We start from the raw sequence: 20081 nt of genomic DNA on the forward strand, positions 1-20081 counted from the left end.
TCGGTGGGAACCAGTGGAGAACTAACGTACGATGGCAAACGAAAAGGGAAAGACGGAGCGAAAAAGAAACTACCACAGCAGCGATTTTGGCAGTACAGTGCCGCACACACCGCGCCACCTCCAGCGAGCAGAAGGGGGGAAAACACGAAGAGGAAAAGTAGGGCCCCGATGCTACCGCCCTGCTGGTGGGTTGCGCCATGAGAGGAAGAGCAGCCAGCAGCCCCTGCCGGCAATTTCATTGCTTCAGCGGATAAGAGAGGGGGGAGGGGGCTCAACTTAAAATACTGCAAAATACGCATAAGAGGAGAGGGGAAGGCAAAACATTGACGAGTGAGCCAATGAAAAGAAGCGAGAGGGGTCCATGACGCAGTCACAGGTGAGAGCACGCGTGTCTCTCGGTGCGTGTGTGTGTGGGTGGGTGGGTATGCGTGTGCTACACCTCACATCGCGCTCCTTACAGCTTTCCCTCAACGTTATCCCTGCTGCACATATGCTCATCCATCCTCGCCTCCGACCTTCTTGCCCTCTGCTGTGAAGAGTTACCTCCCTCCACGCCCAACCACAACGCCGACGAGTCATCACTCCACTGCTGCAGTCCCGTACAAGATTGAGGGTGAGGCTTCGGCCACCAACTCCGCTGCTGCTGCTGCTTAGGCTAGGGTGTGCACTTCAGGCGGCACACGGTTAAACCACTGTGGCGGAAACGTACGTCACGGGGGCCTTGCCAGGGAGGTGCATTTGACACTCCACCTCGACCGAAGGCAGCTCCTCCGAGTTGTAGGCGATGTAATTGGTGAAGGCGCTCGAGTCGCTCTCAAGTTGCTTCGCCTCCACCTGCACGTGGCCCTTTAGATCATTCATAGAAATTAGGCCCATCACATACGGGCGGTTGTAGGGCACCAAGATCCCACGGTGGTGCATGCGCGGCACGATGTGGTACCGCTCCCCTGCCTCCAGCGTAACCCACATGGCGACCTCGCGGCCAACGATAAAGTTGAAGTTCTCCGAAGGATTCGCCGGGTTACAGCTGGTGTTCTTCTGCACGCGCTGCAGGCTGCCCTCCTTCTTGGACATAGTGAGCATGATCGGCGCGAAGAGCGACGAGCACTCCTTGAAGTCCACGCCGCGTTTGTCGGGCTGCGAGAGGGTGAGGAGCACCTGGGTTGACTCGTGGGCTGTTATCTCCAGAATCGCGCTTGGGATGGTCTCCTGAAATACGCCCTTCACACGGTAGTCCGTAGCGCCGGTGGAGGAAAACAGAACGCCGCCCCCATCGAAGTATTGGGCGGCATCATCCCAAGAAATCCAGAAGGTGCAATCCTGCGGGTCCTCCTGGACACCACAGAGAGAGCACGCAGCCGGATTCTGCGTCCATTCCTGCGAGCCGTAGCTCCACGCACCAGCCCACTTGCCTGACGAGCGCCACGGGTTGCGTACCTTGAACAGTACGTGGAGCTTCTCGACGATCACGACGCGCTCTACATAGTACGTGTACCCAGTGCGCAACCCAACCTCCGCATAGTGGGCGCTGAAGGCTGCCGGATCGCTCTCCTGCTTGCAGCCCAGATAACTCTTTGAGTGGATGCCAGGAGTGCTGAGCACAATAGAAGCACCAGCGCTGGAAAACTGCACCAGCGCCTCTGCCAACGAGTGCGCCTTACTCGCGTCCGTCACCGCCTCCTCCCATTCCATGTCAAAGCGGTACATTGCTGAGCCGGTGAAGTCGACAAGTGCCTGCAGCGTGTCGCCGCCAGTAACCGAAGCATAGGAGCCGTGAACCTTCGCGTAGGCTTTCTGAAGCAATAAAGGCCACAACTCTGCCGGATCGTCCCACGAGCGCCCGAACACGGGCATGTGACTCATCGTGGGCACGTAGTCGTCCACAATGACGTTGTGCCACCAGCCGTCCTTGTTGAGCATAACGCGGTACGCACCCACCACCTTCTCCTCCGGTGAGCCCAGCGCAAACATGTTGCGGACCACTGCCTCATCTTCCGCCGCAATGGCCGCAGCGCACATGAGCCACGAGTCGCCGAGGCTGCCTTGGTCGAGACACATGGGAATCGCTGGCCCAACAAAGTCGTTCGCCGACATGCGCTTATTCTCCTGCAGGTACTGCGTCGGGCGCATCATGGCCATCAGTGGGAGGGTGCGGCTGTCCTTACCGGCACGCGCGACCGAGTCAGCATTTGGTGGGAACGTTAGGTCGACGTACGGCGTTTTCGACTCCACACAGCGGCACAGAACTGCTTCCTCATCTGTCACGTCTTCGACGAGAGAACGAACAGCGTCTGTCTCTGACTCAGCAGTGTGGTTGGCAGCCGCGCACGCCTCCTTGCGGTACTCCTCACTGAGGGGTTTCACGGTGATATTGACTTTGTAGCCGTTGGGGGTGCCGGAGGCGCAGCAAAGCGTCTGCAGTGGGTACAAGACACAGTGTCCGCATATCCAGCCCGTCTTCTCCGTCTCTAGCGCCATATCACCCGCGGTAATCGTAGATCCCGGACCAAAGCGCACTTCTACATGCGCCTCGTAGTCAACGGAGTCGTTGTACAAGTACCACACGCCGTCCTTTTCGATACGGTAGACAATACCGTCCGCGAAGTAGCACTTCACGTCTCCGCCCACGACAGTGCAGACGTCATAGCGAAAGGGGCAGGTGCTGTTGTGGGCGCAGACGGCTCGGGTGCGCTCGATGCGTGGGTCCACCACCACCGTCGTGCTTCTATGCTTGGGACTGAGGGGTGCATCAGGCGTTTCCACGACCGTCACCTGCTTCACAGGCTCTGGCTCCGGCACGGGATCTGGCTTCACCTCCTTCGACTCCTTCGGCTCCTTGGTGTCCTTAGAGTTGCAGCACCCCATTCTCTATCGACACGGTTGTAAAAGCTGTGGTGACAATGATGATAGAGGAGAGGGGGAATGATGATGATATCTTTAGTGTCTCACCTTGTCCGGCGAATGCGTATGGGTAGTGGGCGATAAGGGGTTGTGCGGGTACCTGAGTATGGCCACTTCCGTTCCTTCACCAGCGTGAGAAAGACAGAGAGGGGCGAGAGAGATGGAAGGAGAGAGAGAGAGTGTGTATGTGCGTGTCAGACACCTACACCGAGGCCATGAGCGGGTCGGCATAGTCGTCTCAGTCCATCCGATTTCTGGCGTCTGCGCCATCGGGCCGCCCACACGGAGGCCATACCGGCGGGAGTAGAGCGCGCCCTCTGCACAAGAGCGTCGCTACGCGTATACGCTGTGCTTCTGCGCAGACGAGAGTGCGGTGCCACCCGTCCCTCTCGCATTCCGCCTCACCTCCCCGTGTCGCCAGTTGCACCCTTCCGTGTTTGATATGGAGGATGACAACTCGGATGATCTGCGGGGGTTTTCGCTGGATTTCATGTACCGGACACCTCGGCGCGCGTGTAACAAGTGAACCAATGGAGTCATGGGGCTCCTCGTTGGCTGCATTATTGTGTGTGGGTGTAACCTTTACGCAGAGCAGCGAGAGCAGAAGGGTTATCCGCATAAAGGGCAACCGTGGCTCCAACAAACAAAAATGAAAACAAGACCTCAGCTGTGCAGCGCAGTGCTCGGTGCTGTGCTGCATTTATGCTGTCGGAGGGACTGTGGCGTCAACGCGTGCCCGTAGTGGCGTCTTTCTCGGTCACTTGGCTTATGCACGCGGCACTCCATCCGTCCACTGTCACATAGGAGTAGAGGTGGGCAAACCCCTTCGGTCGTCCTCGTCAGCGTGACGCACCGCAGTGTTTTTGGGCTCGGCCCAGCTAAACCACTCGTTCAGTTCACCCGTAGCACTCGCAGACAGCACGGCCAGCGATGAATCATGCAGCAAGCCGCGTGGCAACTTAGTGAATAGACGCCGTGCCCCTTTGAGAAGTCACCAACATCGATAAGCCGAAATGGGCAGGACTCGGCGTCTCCTCCGACAGCCGTCCTAAGAAACGCTCGAGCTGGCCCACCGTCGGGCCTCGAGCAAATCTCGCGCGCAGCTCTTCAAAAGCATTTTCTCCAAGGTAGAGAGCTGCCACCTTTCGGCCGTAAGCGACCCCTTCAAACATATACCTAGAGGGCATGAGGAGAACTTTAGTCTTCCCTTTGCGGAGCGCGCCGTCTCCTGGTCCCTCGGAGGATCTCTTGTGCCTGCGAATAGCCCGCACCGTGGGCAGAGGCTGCGACGCTGTGCCTGCATTGTTGCACTCCAACTACGAGATGTACAAATTCACCTCGCGCTTTCTTCGAGCTGCGAGGCGCTCACTTTCGGGGCGGCGGCGCACATTTGCGTCGGCGGTGAGAAAAGGCGTGCAACAACGCTCCCGCCTCACTTCGCTGCATCGAGTGTCTCCACCATCCTCCTCCACCCGCGCTGTTAAGCCCGTGATGGTGGCATCCTGATTAGCTGCTGTACTGCGGAGAGTGGCTCTCCGGGTACCGTGTCTCCGTTGGCTCCTGCTGCTGCTGCCACTCCCCATTAAACATCAACATCGTAAAGTACATCGCCTGCTCGTCGCGGGAATATGCGCTGCCGAGGATGCACCCGCGCAAATGCCGCGTCTATGTGAGGAGGAGGCTCAAGACAGTGTGCACGGTGAGCACACTGACGCCGCTTTCTCGTCGCGCCCGTCAAACCCGTCGTCGCAGATCATTGCGAACACAACAACGAGGACCTGCACCATGCACGAGCCTGAGTTAAACGGGTTAACTCTGCGGATGTGGACAAGGTGGGCGCTCAGCAAGGTTCAGTTCACGTCGCTCTGAAGCCCATGATGCCAGAAGCGGCAGCCCCTCCTTGTCTAACAAAAAGCGCACTCCTTGGGCCGAGAATCGCCAGGTTGTGCTTCCACCCCCACGGCTTCGACGAGTATGGCATCGAAGGACGGAAGCGGGAGCCGTTCGCTGCCAAAGGTGCCGTGGTGACCTGCGATACGGTCTGCTGTGCTCCGATCTGCTCGTCTTACGATACAACCTGGAGGAATGAGCTGGCAAAAGTGGTGTCCCTCGTGCTTCGATTATGTTGCCTTTAGTCAGCTGGTTGAGCGCGGAGAAAACCTTTCAGAATTGCACCTGTCGATCGTATTGGGGGGAGGGGGGGTGTCAGCCCCCCAATGGTGCTCCTCGAAGGGAGGGAAAATGCGTGTGCTCCCAGACATGCCACAACCCGTTCCAAGCTGGCATCCGCTTCGTCTCCTGGAAGAGGGCTTGGACTGCACCCATAAATCTGCTGAGAACAGCCCCACAGCACGGGTTGTGGGCGGCTCTGTTATGCAATGAATGGACTCCTCGAAAGTCTGTACCCTCTCGCTCAGTGTCGCCATGACTACATCTCCTGAAGTCAGAATTTCCGCGGGCGTACGATGTCCGTCCTTTCCCTAGTCTTCGGAGCCCATGGTGTACTATCGGCGGCCGGTGTGATCGTGGCTCGGCTCTGCGAGCGCGAGAACACACGAGACGTGGCCATACAGGAGAAGCCCATGCGCAACTGATTTTGGGGAATCAGCCCATCGGAACTAAGCGGCAACAGTCCCCCCCCCCTAAGCCCCATGCAGAACACAGCTGCACGCAGGGTACCACTGTCTCGCTTAGTTCCTCCAGTGCGAAGGAGGGAGGGAATAGAATGGGGATCGAATGATGTCTGGCACGATGGATGTGTAGAGCGCACTGCCTTATTCTGTTAGCCCCGCTGGGACTGGCGCCCTCTCGCTTGTGGGCCTCGAAGGGAGAGGAGGAGGTAAGGAAGAAAGAGCGGAGGTGAGAGTTAGTCGTCAGCATTCACTGTCCACGAGACACGCCCACGCCATCCTAGATGCCTAGGCATGCGTGTGTATGGTGGTAAGAGAGGGGAATAGCAGACATCATTCGCTGTGTTGTTCGTTTCGTTGTTGTGGAGGAAAGTAGAAAGAATGGTGAAGAGTAAGGCAGAGCAGGACGTGCGACTGGTGAGGGGCGGCTGCGACGGCGTGACAGCTCCGCTTGACGCACCAACGGCACTCGCAGCGTCCACAGTAAGAATTCAGGAAGCGACTTCAATGAAGGTTAACCGTCGCTGTAGACGCGGTCGTGGCAAACAAACAAATTTAAAAAAGCGAGAAAAGAGGAGGAAAAACGTCATTCGAGGCGACTGAAGTCGCAATGGCGTTGTGTTAAAACTGACCTCTACTATGCCAGAACAGCTCGCACGCATCATGAACGAGGGGGGCGATAGTGTTTCTGGGGAGCTGCCCTCTTCTCTGCGCTTTGAAAAGATGGCTAGGCGCTGGCACCCACCTCTGTAGGTGGCCGCTCAGCCGAGGTGAGGGTAGGGTACACGAAGCAGTACCTCAACACGCACAGGGGTTGGCGACAAAGTGCCAGGCACACAAACAATGAACGCTCACTGTGCGTGCAGCCCGCACTTGCACATTCGTCAGCAGGGGAAGGGGTACTTCTCCTTCACGTTAGTGGCCTCAAAGACAGTGATGCCGGACTTCATGCGTGGAGTGCCGCCGCGCTTCTTGTACTGAAACTGCACATGTTCCGCTTTCTCCCCGACCATCTTGAAGGAAACCACGTTGCGGAACGTCGGGCACGTGTCGGGCAGGCGCACAAACGACACCCGCAGGCCGCTCGCAGTCGACTTGTTGGGAGTCAGCATGCTCAACGTGAAATCCTTCGGGCCATTTCGGTTCGCCACCATAATGCGCGGAATGACGTAGAGCGGAGATTGCGCGGGGTCAAGCTCGAGCTCGAGCCCAACGTCACGGGCAATAATGTACTCGTACCGATCAGGCGGATGCACCTCGGGGTTCTCGGTGCTAAGAGCCACAATCTGCTGTGTGTCCTTCTCTGCGTTGTGCCCCGTTACGCAGATGAGCAGCCCCTTGTACAGCTCCTCCGGGTCCCCGGGACTCCGCAGGCGGCGGTCTTTCTGGGATAAGGTGAAGAACACCTTCTGCCTCTTCTTGAGTTCGATCCTGAGCACCACGGAGGGGATGATGCCAACGAAGCTGCCGGGGAAGCGGTACTGAAACCAGGACTTCTTCACCATACACACCCCGCCACCCTCGAAGAACTGCACCGCGTCCCTCCACTCCATCCAGAAGGTGCCGTCACTCACCTTGCTCGGCTTGCAGGACCGGCGCACCAGCAAGTGCTTCTGCCACTTGTCGCTGTTCTTGCCCCACGCGCCGGTCCACTCGTCACCGGTGCCCCACGGGTTTCGAATCTTCAGCAGCTTCACTCGCGGGATAAGAAACTGACGCACCTTGAGCACCGAGTAGGAGTGGCCGGTGTTCAGCCCCACCGCCTTGTAGCGCGCCTCGAGCGATGCCTCGTTCGAAGTCCTGCTGTCAACGTTGTATGCGCTCGTGTCCTTGCCTGGAGTGCTGATGGAGATAAGATAGCCACTTTTTCGGTAGCGCAACAAGTCCTTGAAGAACTGTGATGCGACCTCTTCCTCATTCGCTGCCGCCCTCCACGTCTTTGTGAAGGCGTACACCGGGAACCCCGTCAAATCCTGAAGGGCGTGCAGGGGATTGCCACCGATAATAGACGCATACGAGCCGTGGATTTTGGCGTACGCCTTCTCCAGCAGCGACACCCACAACTCGTACGGGTCTCCGGCGGAGCGGGCAAAGTACACAACTCCGTTGTACGTCGGCAGGTAGCTGTCGACAATGACGTTGCAGAACCAACCGTTCTTGTTCAGGTACACGCGGTAGCCACCCGCTTGCTCTTCCTTCAAGCGCTTCGACCTGGAGACAGGGTGGCGGAAGATGTCCTTGACCATCGTCTTGCTCTCCGCCACGACCGCAATGGAGCACATAAGCCAGCAGTCACCGAGGTGCCCCTGCTCAATGTCGTCAGCGTCCACGCCGTGGCGGAACAGTTTGATCTCCTTGTGCGCCATCGCCGGTATGTAGTCTTTCGGCCGCCTCCACGTGATGGAGGTCATGTTCGCCACGCTGTTCTTGTCGTGAGGTCGCTGCAAAGACGCCTGTGACGGATGGAAACTCATGTCAACGTATGGGATATTACTCTTCCTGCACCTGTACAGGAGCTCCTCCTCATCGTGGCTCACCCCAGCCACGCCGGCCACCTTTTGTGTCTCGCTCAGGCACTTCGCCTTCGCCTCGCGGTTGATCCTCTCAATGTAATTCGGGTCCAGGCCGCGAGATGTCCTCGTAGCGCTGTACATGATCTGCGTCTTCTCGGCAAACTTCACATACGGCAGTGTCTCCAGCGGATAGACGACGACAGTGCACTCCGTCCCACCGGCGGGTGTCGTCCTCACCTTCGTCCGTCCATGCGCTGTTTTGTACACGGCAGTTGTCTTATGGAAGGTGAAGATGATGTGCATTTCCATATCTAATGTGTCGTTGTAGAGGAACCACTTGCGCTTGTCCACCTCCACCCGGTAGCATCGGCCATCCTCAAAGAGGGGGTAGCAGTCCCCCTTGACTGCCGGGCCGCCATACTTGAACTTGTGCACCTTCGTCTGGAGATAGCGCTTCCTCGCCTTACTTTTGGTGCTGCTGCCACCGCAGAGCCACCCTGGCCGGCGAAAGCGCATTGGTTGTGGGAGCAGGTGGAAGCCAGAGGAAGAGATGGGAAAGCGAGACACCTGCCGTGTCGTGTGCAAGCAGATCCACGAAGAGGCAAAGAGAGAGGAGGTAACACCAGTGGTGATGGAGACGCCAAAGAGGCTCACTAACGACGATTCAGGCAGCAACGCATAACACTTTTACCTTTCCACTAGCTCATTCGCTGTACTACAACACGAGCCATACTCCACCTTACCCCGTCTCCGGCACACGCCCATCGCGTGGTGCAAAGCGGCCGTAGACACGCATTATAGCAATCCCCATCCAGTCACCTGCGCATAGCCTCTGCACCAAGCCCTACCCGCCACTCGCACCGCAGGTCGCCTCACAGTCGCTCCCATCATGCTGGTCGCCATCTGGGGCATCCCACTGAGTGGTTCAGGCTCCTTACACCAGTAGATAGCGAGGGCCGGGTGAGATGTGTTCGCCACGGTGGCACTCGGCCTATCGCAGGGGTAGTGCAAACCATGTTCACTGTCACAGGTCGCTCCGACCCAAAGTCGCGCAGGACCTGACCGCCAACTTCAGTAACGACGCATCGTACTAACGACCCCTACGTCGTGGATACCTGGCCCTGTCCTCACCAGAGGGGCCTCGGGTATGGGCGGGGAAAGGGGCTGTCTTGCTTCTCCCCAAACAGGGCGGGGTGTTGAGCCCTGGATGCCACGCACTGAGGAGTCCACCGTCCACGGAGGTACCACAAAAAAGCGCATTAGTGAAAGGGGGGAGGGACACAGACGCTGTGCACGAGTCGTCATCGCTGTCGATCAATCAATGAAGCGTTGGAGTTCCAGGCAGAAGAAAGAGAAAAGCGGCGTGTGCTATCACACCAAGTGGGACAACAACCGCGACATGACCCGAAGCACCGCACCGCTACTGCGCAGCGACGACCACTTTCCTTCTGCCTGCCTTGAGGCGCTCCTCCTACAGGGGTGGAGGAAATGAGCTGATGGAGCTCCTTACGATGATATCTCAAAGCCTCAAGCAGCAGCAAGTGAAGGTAGGGCCCTTGCACGCTAGAATACCCGCCGCACCACTGCGCTGGAGTAAATGTGGGGAGCGACCCTGAGACAGTCCGCTTTCTCCGCTCTCCTTGCCACTGGACAGAAGAGCAGAAGCGCTGCCACGGTCCCCTCGCTTGAGAACAGGACAACGGCGCCCTCTCTCCCTCCCTCCCTCCCTCACCCTATAGCGCTGGTGAAAGGGGGGTCCCTTACGTAGAAAACCTCAATCTCGCCTCTGATGCGCATTGCCGAAGCGCCTCCGGGAAAGGCAAACAAGAGAAAAGTGGTGAAGAGTGAAGAGGAAAAACGGCAGCAACGACCGTAGCGAGCGGGCGGAGATTAACAGCAAAGGAGGGGGAGAGGGGGGGAAGAAGGAGCCAAGAGACGTACCACAGGTAGAGAGAGAGGAGAAGGGGGAGGAGGGTCAGTCAGCGGCATCACAGTACAGAGAGAGCAAAGAAGGGAAAAGGGAAGAGAAGAACGGCGAAGGCAGAGGCGGAGAGAAGACACGTGAGACGGCTGTGTTTGCCCAGCTACTAGGCGGGGGGGGGGGGGCAAAGAGGAGAGGAAAGGGGGAGGGGAGGTGAGGCGGCACAAGCGCCGCCCTTTTCCTTTGCTCCTCCGCACGCACATCCGCCTTTGATCTCCTCGACAGCGATAGCGGCGCGCAGGGCGACACGAGAGCAACCCCCACAAACATGTTGTCGCCGCGCCTCCTTGGGGCGCTGTCAATGCTCTCTCCCCTTCTTCCGCTTTTCTCCCTGCTGCATGAATCCTTCAGCGGATGGGAGAGAAGTAGCAGCAGTAGCAGTGCAAGCGCGCGCAACCCATCACACCCTCCTCAACTCCACACAACAGACCACGCACATAACACCTGTAACACGTCAGCCTCTCATGCGCAGCCCATTCTGCCATGTAAGATACACTGCCGGTGCCACCACCGCTGCTGTGTTGTCAGCTGGGGTTGGGGTGATCTGCACCGTCCCCGAGGCACCCACCCACACATTCACGAGTGGAAAGGCAGCGTAGGGGAGAGACAACTGCGTCGCAGATTCCGGAAGCCGATTTGTGACGAGGACATAGAAGAAGGGGTGGCCGTGGCGAGTCATCCAGTCATGGAGATTTTCCAAATAGGAGAGACACGAGGCGGCAGCGGTAGCGACGAGGACGTCGGAGTGCCGCCCGATCCGCTTGCCGCGGCAATCTGCGGGCGCCGTCACTTCAAAACCATCGTCGTCAACGAGCACCAGCGTTGGTACTGCTCGGGTCGTGCGAAAACCCATCATCTCCCGCATCGCCGCTGTCCATCCTTCCACGTAGATGAACTCGATGCGGCCGAGAGTCGACTCGGGCAAGGAGCGCAGTGGAGTGAAGGGCTGCGGCACCTTGGAATACAGGGTAGACTCCTGGCACAGCACTACTACGCTACCGTCGGAACGCTGGACGGTGTTGATGGCTGCCTGGAAGGCGAGAGACGTCTTGCCCACCGCCCGGGCGCCGTGTAGCAGAAAGCCGTGGCCATGAAGTGGCTGCGGGGGCCTACTGCCTTCAGGAAAGAAGATGCTGGCATCCAGCGAGGGATGCGAAGCACAGTCTCTGAAGGACGCGGCCATATCGAGCCAGCAAGGTCCCACTAAACCTGAGTCTGTGGTGCACTCCGATTGATGTATCAGAACAGTGCTGAGGCATCTCTCAGAGATGGAGAAGAAATGAGGGTGACAGAGAAAAGGAGGTGAAAAAGAGAGGGACGGCACCACGGGGGAGGGGGGGCTGCACTGCACCACCACTTCGACTAACCCTCGCCCGCCTCCCATGAGCCCGTGGACACCCAAGACTGCCTCGGCAACGACCCCTGAATCGCTACGACCGCTTCAAGGCCTTCTGTAAAAATGGAGTACGTACAGGGCAGAGGACCACAGCCCGGCTACATTTCACTGCCATCCACCAGATGGGAAGACAAGCGGCGACTCCGCAGCGCTACCATGTAAGCAGTCGCCGCAGGTGAAAGACTCGAATACCCCACAAGCCTTTCATGGGCACCAGCACCAAGATTTTCTGAGGAAGACGCTGTAAGCAGCTCGCATCCGGCGTTGGGTCGCGCATCATGACTCTGTTAGAGGGGTCCAGAGAGAGCTGGGTCGGTTCACTTACCACCAGGGACCACCCTCGCTTCTGCAGAAGCTTCCACACAGCGTAGAAGATGCAAACGATAACCTCAAAGAACACCATATTGGCGGTGTACATGGAAAGGTTTGGCAACCTCAGCAGCTCCGCTGCGTGTATGCGGAAGTCGTACAGCGTGTTGCCCTGAGCATCCTCTGTTTGGTTGAAGTGGAAACCTGCGTAGAGTGCCATGAGCGGCAGCGCACAGAAAATGTTCATCGGCGACACCGCCACTCGCTTGCACCGCACATCTCCCGGACGAAGCGACGGGAGAATATGGAGGTAGGGGCCGAGCTGAGAGCGCTCACGTTCAGCATGCCCCATGCGTCTCCGAGCTCACACAGCGTCGCTACGACAGCGGACAGGGTCACCTACTTCTCCAGCGGCGCGAACACATCAGTACCCTGGTAAGACAGACACGTCAGACCCTGCACATCGGCCATGGACTCCTTGACCGGTTGAGTATAGAAGAAGTACGTGATGTACTCCTCGGCAATGTGTGCGGGCAAAGAGCGGTTGTGGTGCAGGATAGTATCAACACGGTGCTCAGCAGATGCCTGACTAGCAGGCGCTGAGCTGGTAACACAAGAGGCGACCCCCCGTGAGCCCGCGCTGCTGTCCACATCTAGAGGTGCACGTGAAGCCGCCGTCTGCAACGACGGATCGAACAGGTACAACTGCTTCGTAAGGAGATCTGTTGTAATGGCGGAGGGGGCTGGACCAGGGAAGAGCACCTGCAGACCTTTGACTGGGACACGCGGGCGCTGGAAGTCAGCCGCCTGTTGAAGCGCCCCGCGAGGATGAACGCAGCACCATCGGCGACTGCTGGTGGGGAGGGGGAGGGGGGGGGGCGCCACATGAGAGGTGATTGCCCGGTAGAATGGCGGCGGACTACTTCTTTGTCATGAACACATGGACGAGAAGAGACACACGGAGACTGTGATGGTTGGGTGGGTGCCGTGCGGGGTGAAGGGAGCCGAATTGTCTAGTATGACGGCAGCACAAGAGCATGACAGATATGCACAGATAGCGCGCCAGACTTGGCTGGTCGGCAAAGAGTGTAGCACCCACGCTGATGGGTCAGCAGAGGAAGGAGAGGGCAAGACATCAGAGCACGCAAGTAACGGAAACAACAAAGAAATACAAGAGAAGAGGGGCAACAAAGAGACTGAAGAGGGGCAACAAAGAGACTGAAGAGGAGCACAGCAGAAGTGCGGGTGGACCACGCTATTCGGCAAGAACAGGAATCACCCCTTCGACGCACCTCTCTGTTCACACACATACTTGCCACTCCACGACTGTCGGCCTTCTCGATGATATGTCCCTCTTCGCCGGACCATCCTGCAGGAGTGGCAATCAAGAATATGCCCTTTGGTTGCTGTGTTTCGCATTCTGTGGAGAGTTTCTCCAATCACACCTCCCCCGACACCACTTCGCCTTTTTAACAATGAGCGCCCACACGCCTACAGAGGTGACTTCGCCAGGCTCTGTCACTCATTCGTTGTGAGCGTCACAGCGCCGCCACGCTTCTGCCACGCAGCCTCGAACTTCTCTGCGTCCGTTTGCAGAGAGCCGCCACCGACAGTCTTCCTCGCAGAGGCAGCGCTGTCAGGGCCAAAGGCTACTTGGTAGTCCGCGTACAGATCCTTCACAAACCTCACAATGCCTTCACAACGGGGCAGCACCGTCACTAGTGCGCACACCACACAGACGCCGCCCACCAGGTACTGCAGCGCGTGTGCTCGATCGATTCGCTCTTGCAGGTTCCCGAGCACACGGAGGCCGTCATCGTACTCAGGGAAGGGAGCAGAAGGAATCGGCTTGTCGAGGAATGAGCAGAGCGGCTCCCAGCCGTCGCCGTAGCGATACACAAGCAGCGCACTGCGCGGAATCGACATCTTCACACTCTCCTCGTACAACTGCAGTGCGACAGCACGCGGATGTCGCAGTTGGCCATCGTTCGCGTTGTTCGTCTCCTCCTGTCTTTCCCGTTCTGCCGTTGCCGTATCGCGAGAATCGTCGCTGAGGTCATTCACAGGTGTGGCAGAAAGCCCTTTGCTGCCACAGAAGCCTCGCTTCAACTCGGTCGCCTCTGCAGCGAAGGAGCGACGCAAGGCACCGGAGGAAGATATCATGCAGCCTCTCGATTCTCTCGTGCTCAGAGACGACGCGGCCCCGACTGGAGCATCCATCGCCGCTCCGGAAGCATCACCACCAACGACCATCTTGGCTATCATGAGCTGAAAGGCTTTCGTAATTCGATTCTGCGAGGCGCGCTTCGTCGAGATCTGCAAGCGCTCCAGGTATGCTTCGTACTCCTCTGCCCACTTGTCCTTTTCCGTCTCCTCGACCAGGATAATCTTGGTATAACTCGGTGCCTGACTCAGCAGCACGTCATACACCATGGCACCCGGTGGACCAACAACCGCGTCGTAGTCCACCAGCACCTTGGCAGGCAGCGCACTTGTTTTGCCGTCCAGCAGCCGGGACCACGCGATAGGGTGAGTGCTGGCGTGACCTTGCTGGTACGTGGAGCGAAGGGTGTAGGGGGTGTAGCCCAACTTACGCAGTGCCGGCGTAAGTGCTCCGCCGTCGGGCAGCATCGTCAGGCACAGCACCCGAAGGTGCGCAAGAGAAGTACAACGGAGCATTTGTGTCGTACCACCCCTCGCAGAGTGGCGGAGATCGGCCAGCGACGGCAGTTCGAGCCGGTTTGCATGAAGGAGCCCGCGTGGTGTTCCGTGTAGGGCGCCACCTGCGCACAACAACAGCCACCCGTACAGTGTAGACGCACCGGTGTAGTGCAACGGCGGAAACGAGGGCACAAGCGTGTGAAGTACGCAAGGCAGAACCAGAGAAAGCGAGAGCGAGAGCGAGAGAGAGAGAGAGAGAGGGAGAGCGATGGAAACAAATAAAACAGAGAAGAATTTTCGGCAGCAGTCGCTCAACGAACTCTGAGAGAAAAACGCGGTGAGTTGGGCGCAGGCGGGTCCGCTTGGGCGTGGGCTCCTGAGGACACCTGGGGAGATGGCGGGGTGTGGAGTCCGGTACCCGCCATAAAGGAGTGAGAGGGCCGGCTCTCCATGACGGCGCAGCACCCTCTGCAAAGAAAAGGGAAAAGCGTGCGCTCCCCCCCCCCCCCCCAATACGGAGGTGCCCGCGCTACATCGGAAGGGCCAGCTGAGCAATTGGGTAGAATCGTGGGTTGGGTATAGACATGTCTGTACGCGTGAAACGTATCCGAGAGACGGACAAGACGTCACGAGGCAGAAGATGAGGACCTTGCAGCCGAGTGCCCAAAACGCGAAGACGTACACGCGCACACAGTAAAGCAGAGTCAGGGAGGAGGGGAGGGAAAGGGGGGGCAACGGTTAAAGCGCGTCTAATGGACATCCCATTGAGCAAAGAAAGTGAAAAGAAAGCGCAAAATTCGCTGGTATAACCAAAATAAAAGGGGGGCATTCGTGACGGCTCACCGCAGCGTCCTCGCGTGGGTCGCGTCACCATGTCAAGAGAACCACAGCAGCACCAGCAGCAGCAGCAGCGATGTGCATACAGGAATACAATCTGCGCCGAAGCACCTCATCATGTCAGCCCTCTACAGAGGACACGTCCATGACCCTTTGATAGCGCTCTTGGGACCACAGAAACTGCAGATAGAGCATCGCCGGGCGGAAGAGGCTGGGAAAGGACTCGGCCGGAACGCACAGGATGCGTGCACGGCACTCACACACGTACGCTACTGGGAAGGGGCGCCCCTCCATCACCTCCCACCCGCCGATGATGTCGCCCGCCAAAAACGACGCCACCGACGTCTCCTCCTCGTTCTCTTGTTTCTCTCCACTGTCCGAAACACTGCTTCTGACGTAGGCACCGATTTGGCCGTTGAAAATGAGGGAGACGTACTTGCAGGATGCTCCACGAAGACCGATGAGGTCGCTGCCGACCACCTCACGCTCCGTCGTGCAGTTGAACAGAAAGCGCCAGCAAGTTTCAGGAAGGCGCCCCTTGAATGGGGAGACAGAGAACCAATCGCAGAAGTCGCGGAGTGCGTCGCAGTACGGTCGCTGCAGGAACTCCTTGAACGCACGCCGGCTGAGCTCAAACACCTCGCACCCATCAGAGCTGGAGACAACCGCGTGCGTGCGCAGGGGTGTCGTCGCGGAGCGGCACCGCAGCGGAGGAAGCAGTGTCTCTTCGCCAAGCGTGTTGCCGCGGAATACGCGGTAGACGGGCTCGCCAGTATCGCTGTTCACGACCGTGATCTCGCCGGAGACGATAGCGTAGAGACGCCCCGGGACCTCTGGAGGTGTCGCAGCTGTAGAAGAGTCTGCTGTGCTCCCTTCACCGTTTTCTTCACGATGTGGCGACACTCCGCCGCCTGCACGCACCACACTGTGGTGATCCGCAGCGTACTCAACGCGGAAAAGAACCGTTCCAGCTGGGTACCGCTGGTGCGGGGCGAAGCTGGCTATGGAGAGGCCACGTTCCCGCCCGTCCGCGCGTCGATATGTCTGGCGGGGAAATATCTGTTCGAGGAAGAAGACCGTCGCATCGGGGCCCTTGGCATATACATCCTGCGAGGAGTCGTGCGAGAGCTCCCCAGACAGCGGAGACGCAGCGCCACCAGGTTCTCCCTGCAACACCGGAGCATGCATGCTGCTGTTGCTGTCAGTGTCGGAGAGGTTCGACAGGAAACACTGCGCCTTGAGGTTGCGCAGATCATCCTGCACTTGTACCTGATGTAGCTCCATCTCTCGCACGTTGCGACTGCGATCCCGCATGTGCTGCAAATCGTCCCATGAAAGCACGGCGAGCAGGACCTCAATAGGGATGCAGATCAACTGTGCCGGCTGTTGTACCGTGTACGTGTAGCAGGAAGGCATCACTGTCAGCCTCTTCGAGGCATCAGTGCTTTCTTTCTCGGCTGCTACGCGGTGGAAGAGAAGCTCGGCGTCGCCGACGCAGTCGCCGGCGACGAAAACCGCGGTCGGCAGGTGAGCGACGTCTGGGTTCCCACCACAGTGCCGCGGCTCGTGCTCGAGAGTCACGGTGCCGGAAATCAAAAGAAAGAGATCCGTCGGCACCACACCCACCTGCAAGACACGCGCTGATATTTCGCGTGTCACAATCTCTGCCTTTTCGCAGAGGAGTCGTATATGCGCACGAGACAGATGCTGAAGGAGCGGCGACTGGGAAAGGTATTTGATGATCTGGAGGTGCGCGGGATCATGAAAGGTGCGCATGAGCTGCTGGTAGAGAACGCGACTCAGCCGCCACGTGACAGTGGGCAAAGATGCATCGGGCGTGCCCTCGGCGCGCACCGCTGCACCCTCATAGCCGGGATGCAAGATGTAGAGAAGACCCTCACTACCAAAGTAGTCCCTGGCAGTCCACTCCTGTCGCTGGCCCTTCTCTTGCACAGTCATCGCACCGTAATCGTCAACGTCCGCCAGAGCTTTGCCCATCACCACAACGTGGAAAGCGCAGGTGTCGCCTGGCGATACGATCACCTCCCCGGGCTGTGTCTCGTGCCGCTCAAACGCATCCATGATTTCGTGCAGTATCCACGCATCATGGCGGCAGATGGCAAAGAGAGGATGCGTGCACAGGACTTGGCGCAGCAGCACCCACTCGTCCGACGAGGCACCTTCTGAGTCATGCTCATCACTGGCGTTGTAGGGCGGCGACCGCCACCACCACATGGTGCTGGTGAGATCGCGCAAGAGAGTCTCGCCTGACACGCCGCCGCGCCGGCGCCAGACTCGTACGTGCGAGGAAGACCACGTGCCCCTTCCCAACTCATCAGATCCGTCGCCACGCTCGAGCCTCCACTCAGCACCGACTTTGCCCGTGTTGTCAAAGGTGGACAGCACGGAAGCTACGGTGGCGGTATCGCCCTCCGATGGTCCGGGTGGGGTGCGGGGGGATGTGGAAGGGTCAGGGAGAGCATTCAATGCGGGAGCACCCGCGCCGGCCCGTCCTCCCGGAGGGGTGACCTTCACCCCCTCCTCCGGCACGGGGGCCGTTGAATCTTTGCCGCAGCAGACGCCCATCCAAACGCTCAGGTGGCAGGGGCGTGTGCTGCGCTCTGCTCCAGAGGTAGCAACCGGTACAGCGCATAAAAGAGGGCGAAGCACACACACACACACCATTACGCGCCCTCCCCGCAGGTCGTTCGTGTGCGTTTAAACGAGACTGGGAGACTAGAAGAAGAGACAAGGCGGCGAGGCGGTGGGGGTACTAGTGGCGGACACCACACATGACATGACCGAAGCGTCAGAGCTAACATGCACGGGAAAAGGTGCCGTTGAGAGAACGAGGAAAAGAAAGACAACGAAAGAAAGAGTGGGGAAATGATCGGACATCAACAGACTGGTAGGGGGAGTGGTGGACACAGCACGAGGGAGTGCCGATATGAGCACACACATGCAGCCTTGTTGTCAGCTATTGACCTGGTTCGCTGCGATTACCATGGCGCATGTGCACTCAGAGATCGGAGTGGAAGGAGGGGTTAACAACAGAGATCGACTGGAAGGAGTCGGGTACCTGGAGTCGTACGCTTTTCCCCCTACTTGAAGATAATAGAGTCACCGGTCACCGTCGGAATTGACTCCACCTTGTCTCTTGCTCCTCAGAGGAACAAAGAATGCACTCCCAGACTCGACAACGTGCGTGTCTTCGTGACAGAAAGACACGCATGCGCATGTGCACAGTAACGGTGAAATGACAGAATAGTGCCGGCACCCACCAGACCTCGACGCGGCTGAGAAAAAGAAGCGAATCACATCACGGAAGTGATGCGAAGAGAGGAGAGGAAAACGAGCAAACAGCCAAGACAGACGAAAGAAGCCAAATAAGGAATCGATCAGATGAATCAAGGGATACCAAGCGAGAAGGCAGAAATGGCACAGAGGGTGAGGTACAGCACTCGACGAGATACGCGGCTTCACAGGCGGAGGCCAGTGCACCGCGCATGGTGTGAGAGAAGAGAAGATACGCACATAGTTGTAGCCGGGAGTTATGGAAAAGAGAGACTACATAGTGGAGGGGGGAAGGTAGGGTAAGATGTTGCATACAGGCAAGCCCACAAACACGTGTGCAGACACAAGTACGCACGGAGGTCAAGAAGACCGAGGCACCAACAGCAGGCAGTGAGCCATCTGCCGCTGAGAAAGTGGGGGGTAGCGGGCACCGCCTGATGCGGTACTGCCGCCCGACTCTCTCTTTGCTCCCTCTGTCCATCTTGCTCCCACGCGGGCCTTTCGAGTGCCGCGAGAGGACGGAGAAACGACTTCGTGCGGCCCCGACAAAATCGGCAGGTGGTCTGCGCACGTGCAGGCCACCTGCTTGAAGGCGTTCGTGCCGGAGCAGAACAGCAGGGCGCACGCAAGGAAGAGCGGAGGGGAGAAACCGAAAGGAAAACGAATAGTCAAGCCTGCGGGAAGAGATGGTAGGAGCATAACACATTGACCATCAAAATCATCCACCGCAGGAGCTCCGAGGACGGCGAAAACATCGAAGTCTACTGAGAGAGAGCGAGAGACGCACAGCGGGGAAAACGGCACACGAGGAGAGAAAAAAGAGATCCGGAGAACAACAACAACTGCGCAAATCGCCACAAAAAAAGGGGGTGGCGAGAGAGGCGTCGAAGTGTCGGACAGAAGAGACCTTCAGCACATGAGACAGCGGCAGACAACGAACTAAAGAGCAACAGAACACACAAGGCAGGGAACATACCTCTTCACTCATATGTGCCCATTCCAGCACGAACAAGCCAGCAAGGACGCACCGACAGCTACAGCCCACGCATGCCGCTGTGTCACTACGGCTACACTCGCATCCTCTACGGGCGAACCGTCGGCCACCCGATCGGGTCATGCGTCCCAACAGCCTCCCCCCACGTCCCTCCTCGTCCCCCCATCGCATGCACGCTGCGCAACGGCCGCCAGACCCACTCCACTGGGCTGCACGCCTCCGTCCAGTCCGGCAGCATCCAGCGGCCAGCCCCAGGGCGCACGTGGTGGCGTCTGTCCCCCGGCTCACAGAGAGTGCTCCAGGCGCATGCCGGGCGAGCCCAAGGAGGAGCCGGCCAGCCGCGCGGCAGGGCCCTCGGCCACCCCGCAGCGGGGCGTGAAGACCCGTCGCGCGGGAGTCTGGACGCCGCGATGGTGCAGTCCGCGCCGTCCTCGCCGTGCATCCAGCACCCGTGCCCCGTCAGCCCACATGGTCGGACGTACAAGATGCCGCGCGCCTCGCACACATGCGCGGTGGCGCCGATCCGCCTGCGTCCCTTCGCGCCGATCCCTCTTGCTCGGCTGGC

General features: G+C 58.7%; 5 protein-coding genes and 1 pseudogene across 5 annotated transcripts, besides 2 other annotated features; all 6 read right to left on the reverse strand.

The window, feature by feature from the left end:
- Window positions 1-684: 684 nt before the first annotated feature.
- On the reverse strand, window positions 685-2865 carry LPMP_310420 (calpain-like cysteine peptidase, putative; the record flags this gene model as incomplete). The annotated part of the gene is made up of 1 exon (XM_010703130.1): window positions 685-2865. One exon carries the CDS (start codon window positions 2863-2865, stop codon window positions 685-687), a length of 2181 nt encoding a protein of 726 aa, XP_010701432.1.
- Window positions 2866-4217: 1352 nt separating this feature from the next.
- LPMP_310430 lies at window positions 4218-4688 on the reverse strand (annotated as a pseudogene).
- A 1727-nt stretch (window positions 4689-6415) lies between these two features.
- Window positions 6416-8560, reverse strand: LPMP_310440 (calpain-like cysteine peptidase, putative; the record flags this gene model as incomplete). Its single annotated transcript, XM_010703131.1, has 1 exon — window positions 6416-8560. The coding sequence occupies one exon, from the start codon at window positions 8558-8560 to the stop codon at window positions 6416-6418; it is 2145 nt and encodes a 714-aa protein (XP_010701433.1).
- Window positions 8561-8729: 169 nt separating this feature from the next.
- Window positions 8730-9267: a repeat region.
- A 1212-nt stretch (window positions 9268-10479) lies between these two features.
- On the reverse strand, window positions 10480-11208 carry LPMP_310450 (hypothetical protein; the record flags this gene model as incomplete). The annotated part of the gene is made up of 1 exon (XM_010703132.1): window positions 10480-11208. The coding sequence occupies one exon, from the start codon at window positions 11206-11208 to the stop codon at window positions 10480-10482; it is 729 nt and encodes a 242-aa protein (XP_010701434.1).
- A 2040-nt stretch (window positions 11209-13248) lies between these two features.
- LPMP_310460 (hypothetical protein) lies at window positions 13249-14409 on the reverse strand (the record flags this gene model as incomplete). Its single annotated transcript, XM_010703133.1, has 1 exon — window positions 13249-14409. One exon carries the CDS (start codon window positions 14407-14409, stop codon window positions 13249-13251), a length of 1161 nt encoding a protein of 386 aa, XP_010701435.1.
- Window positions 14410-15348: 939 nt separating this feature from the next.
- Window positions 15349-17463, reverse strand: LPMP_310470 (hypothetical protein; the record flags this gene model as incomplete). Its single annotated transcript, XM_010703134.1, has 1 exon — window positions 15349-17463. One exon carries the CDS (start codon window positions 17461-17463, stop codon window positions 15349-15351), a length of 2115 nt encoding a protein of 704 aa, XP_010701436.1.
- A 2040-nt stretch (window positions 17464-19503) lies between these two features.
- Window positions 19504-20081: part of a repeat region that runs on past the window's edge.

This window comes from Leishmania panamensis (assembly GCF_000755165.1).
Source record: "Leishmania panamensis strain MHOM/PA/94/PSC-1 chromosome 31 sequence".
Lineage (NCBI taxonomy): Eukaryota > Euglenozoa > Kinetoplastea > Trypanosomatida > Trypanosomatidae > Leishmania > Leishmania panamensis.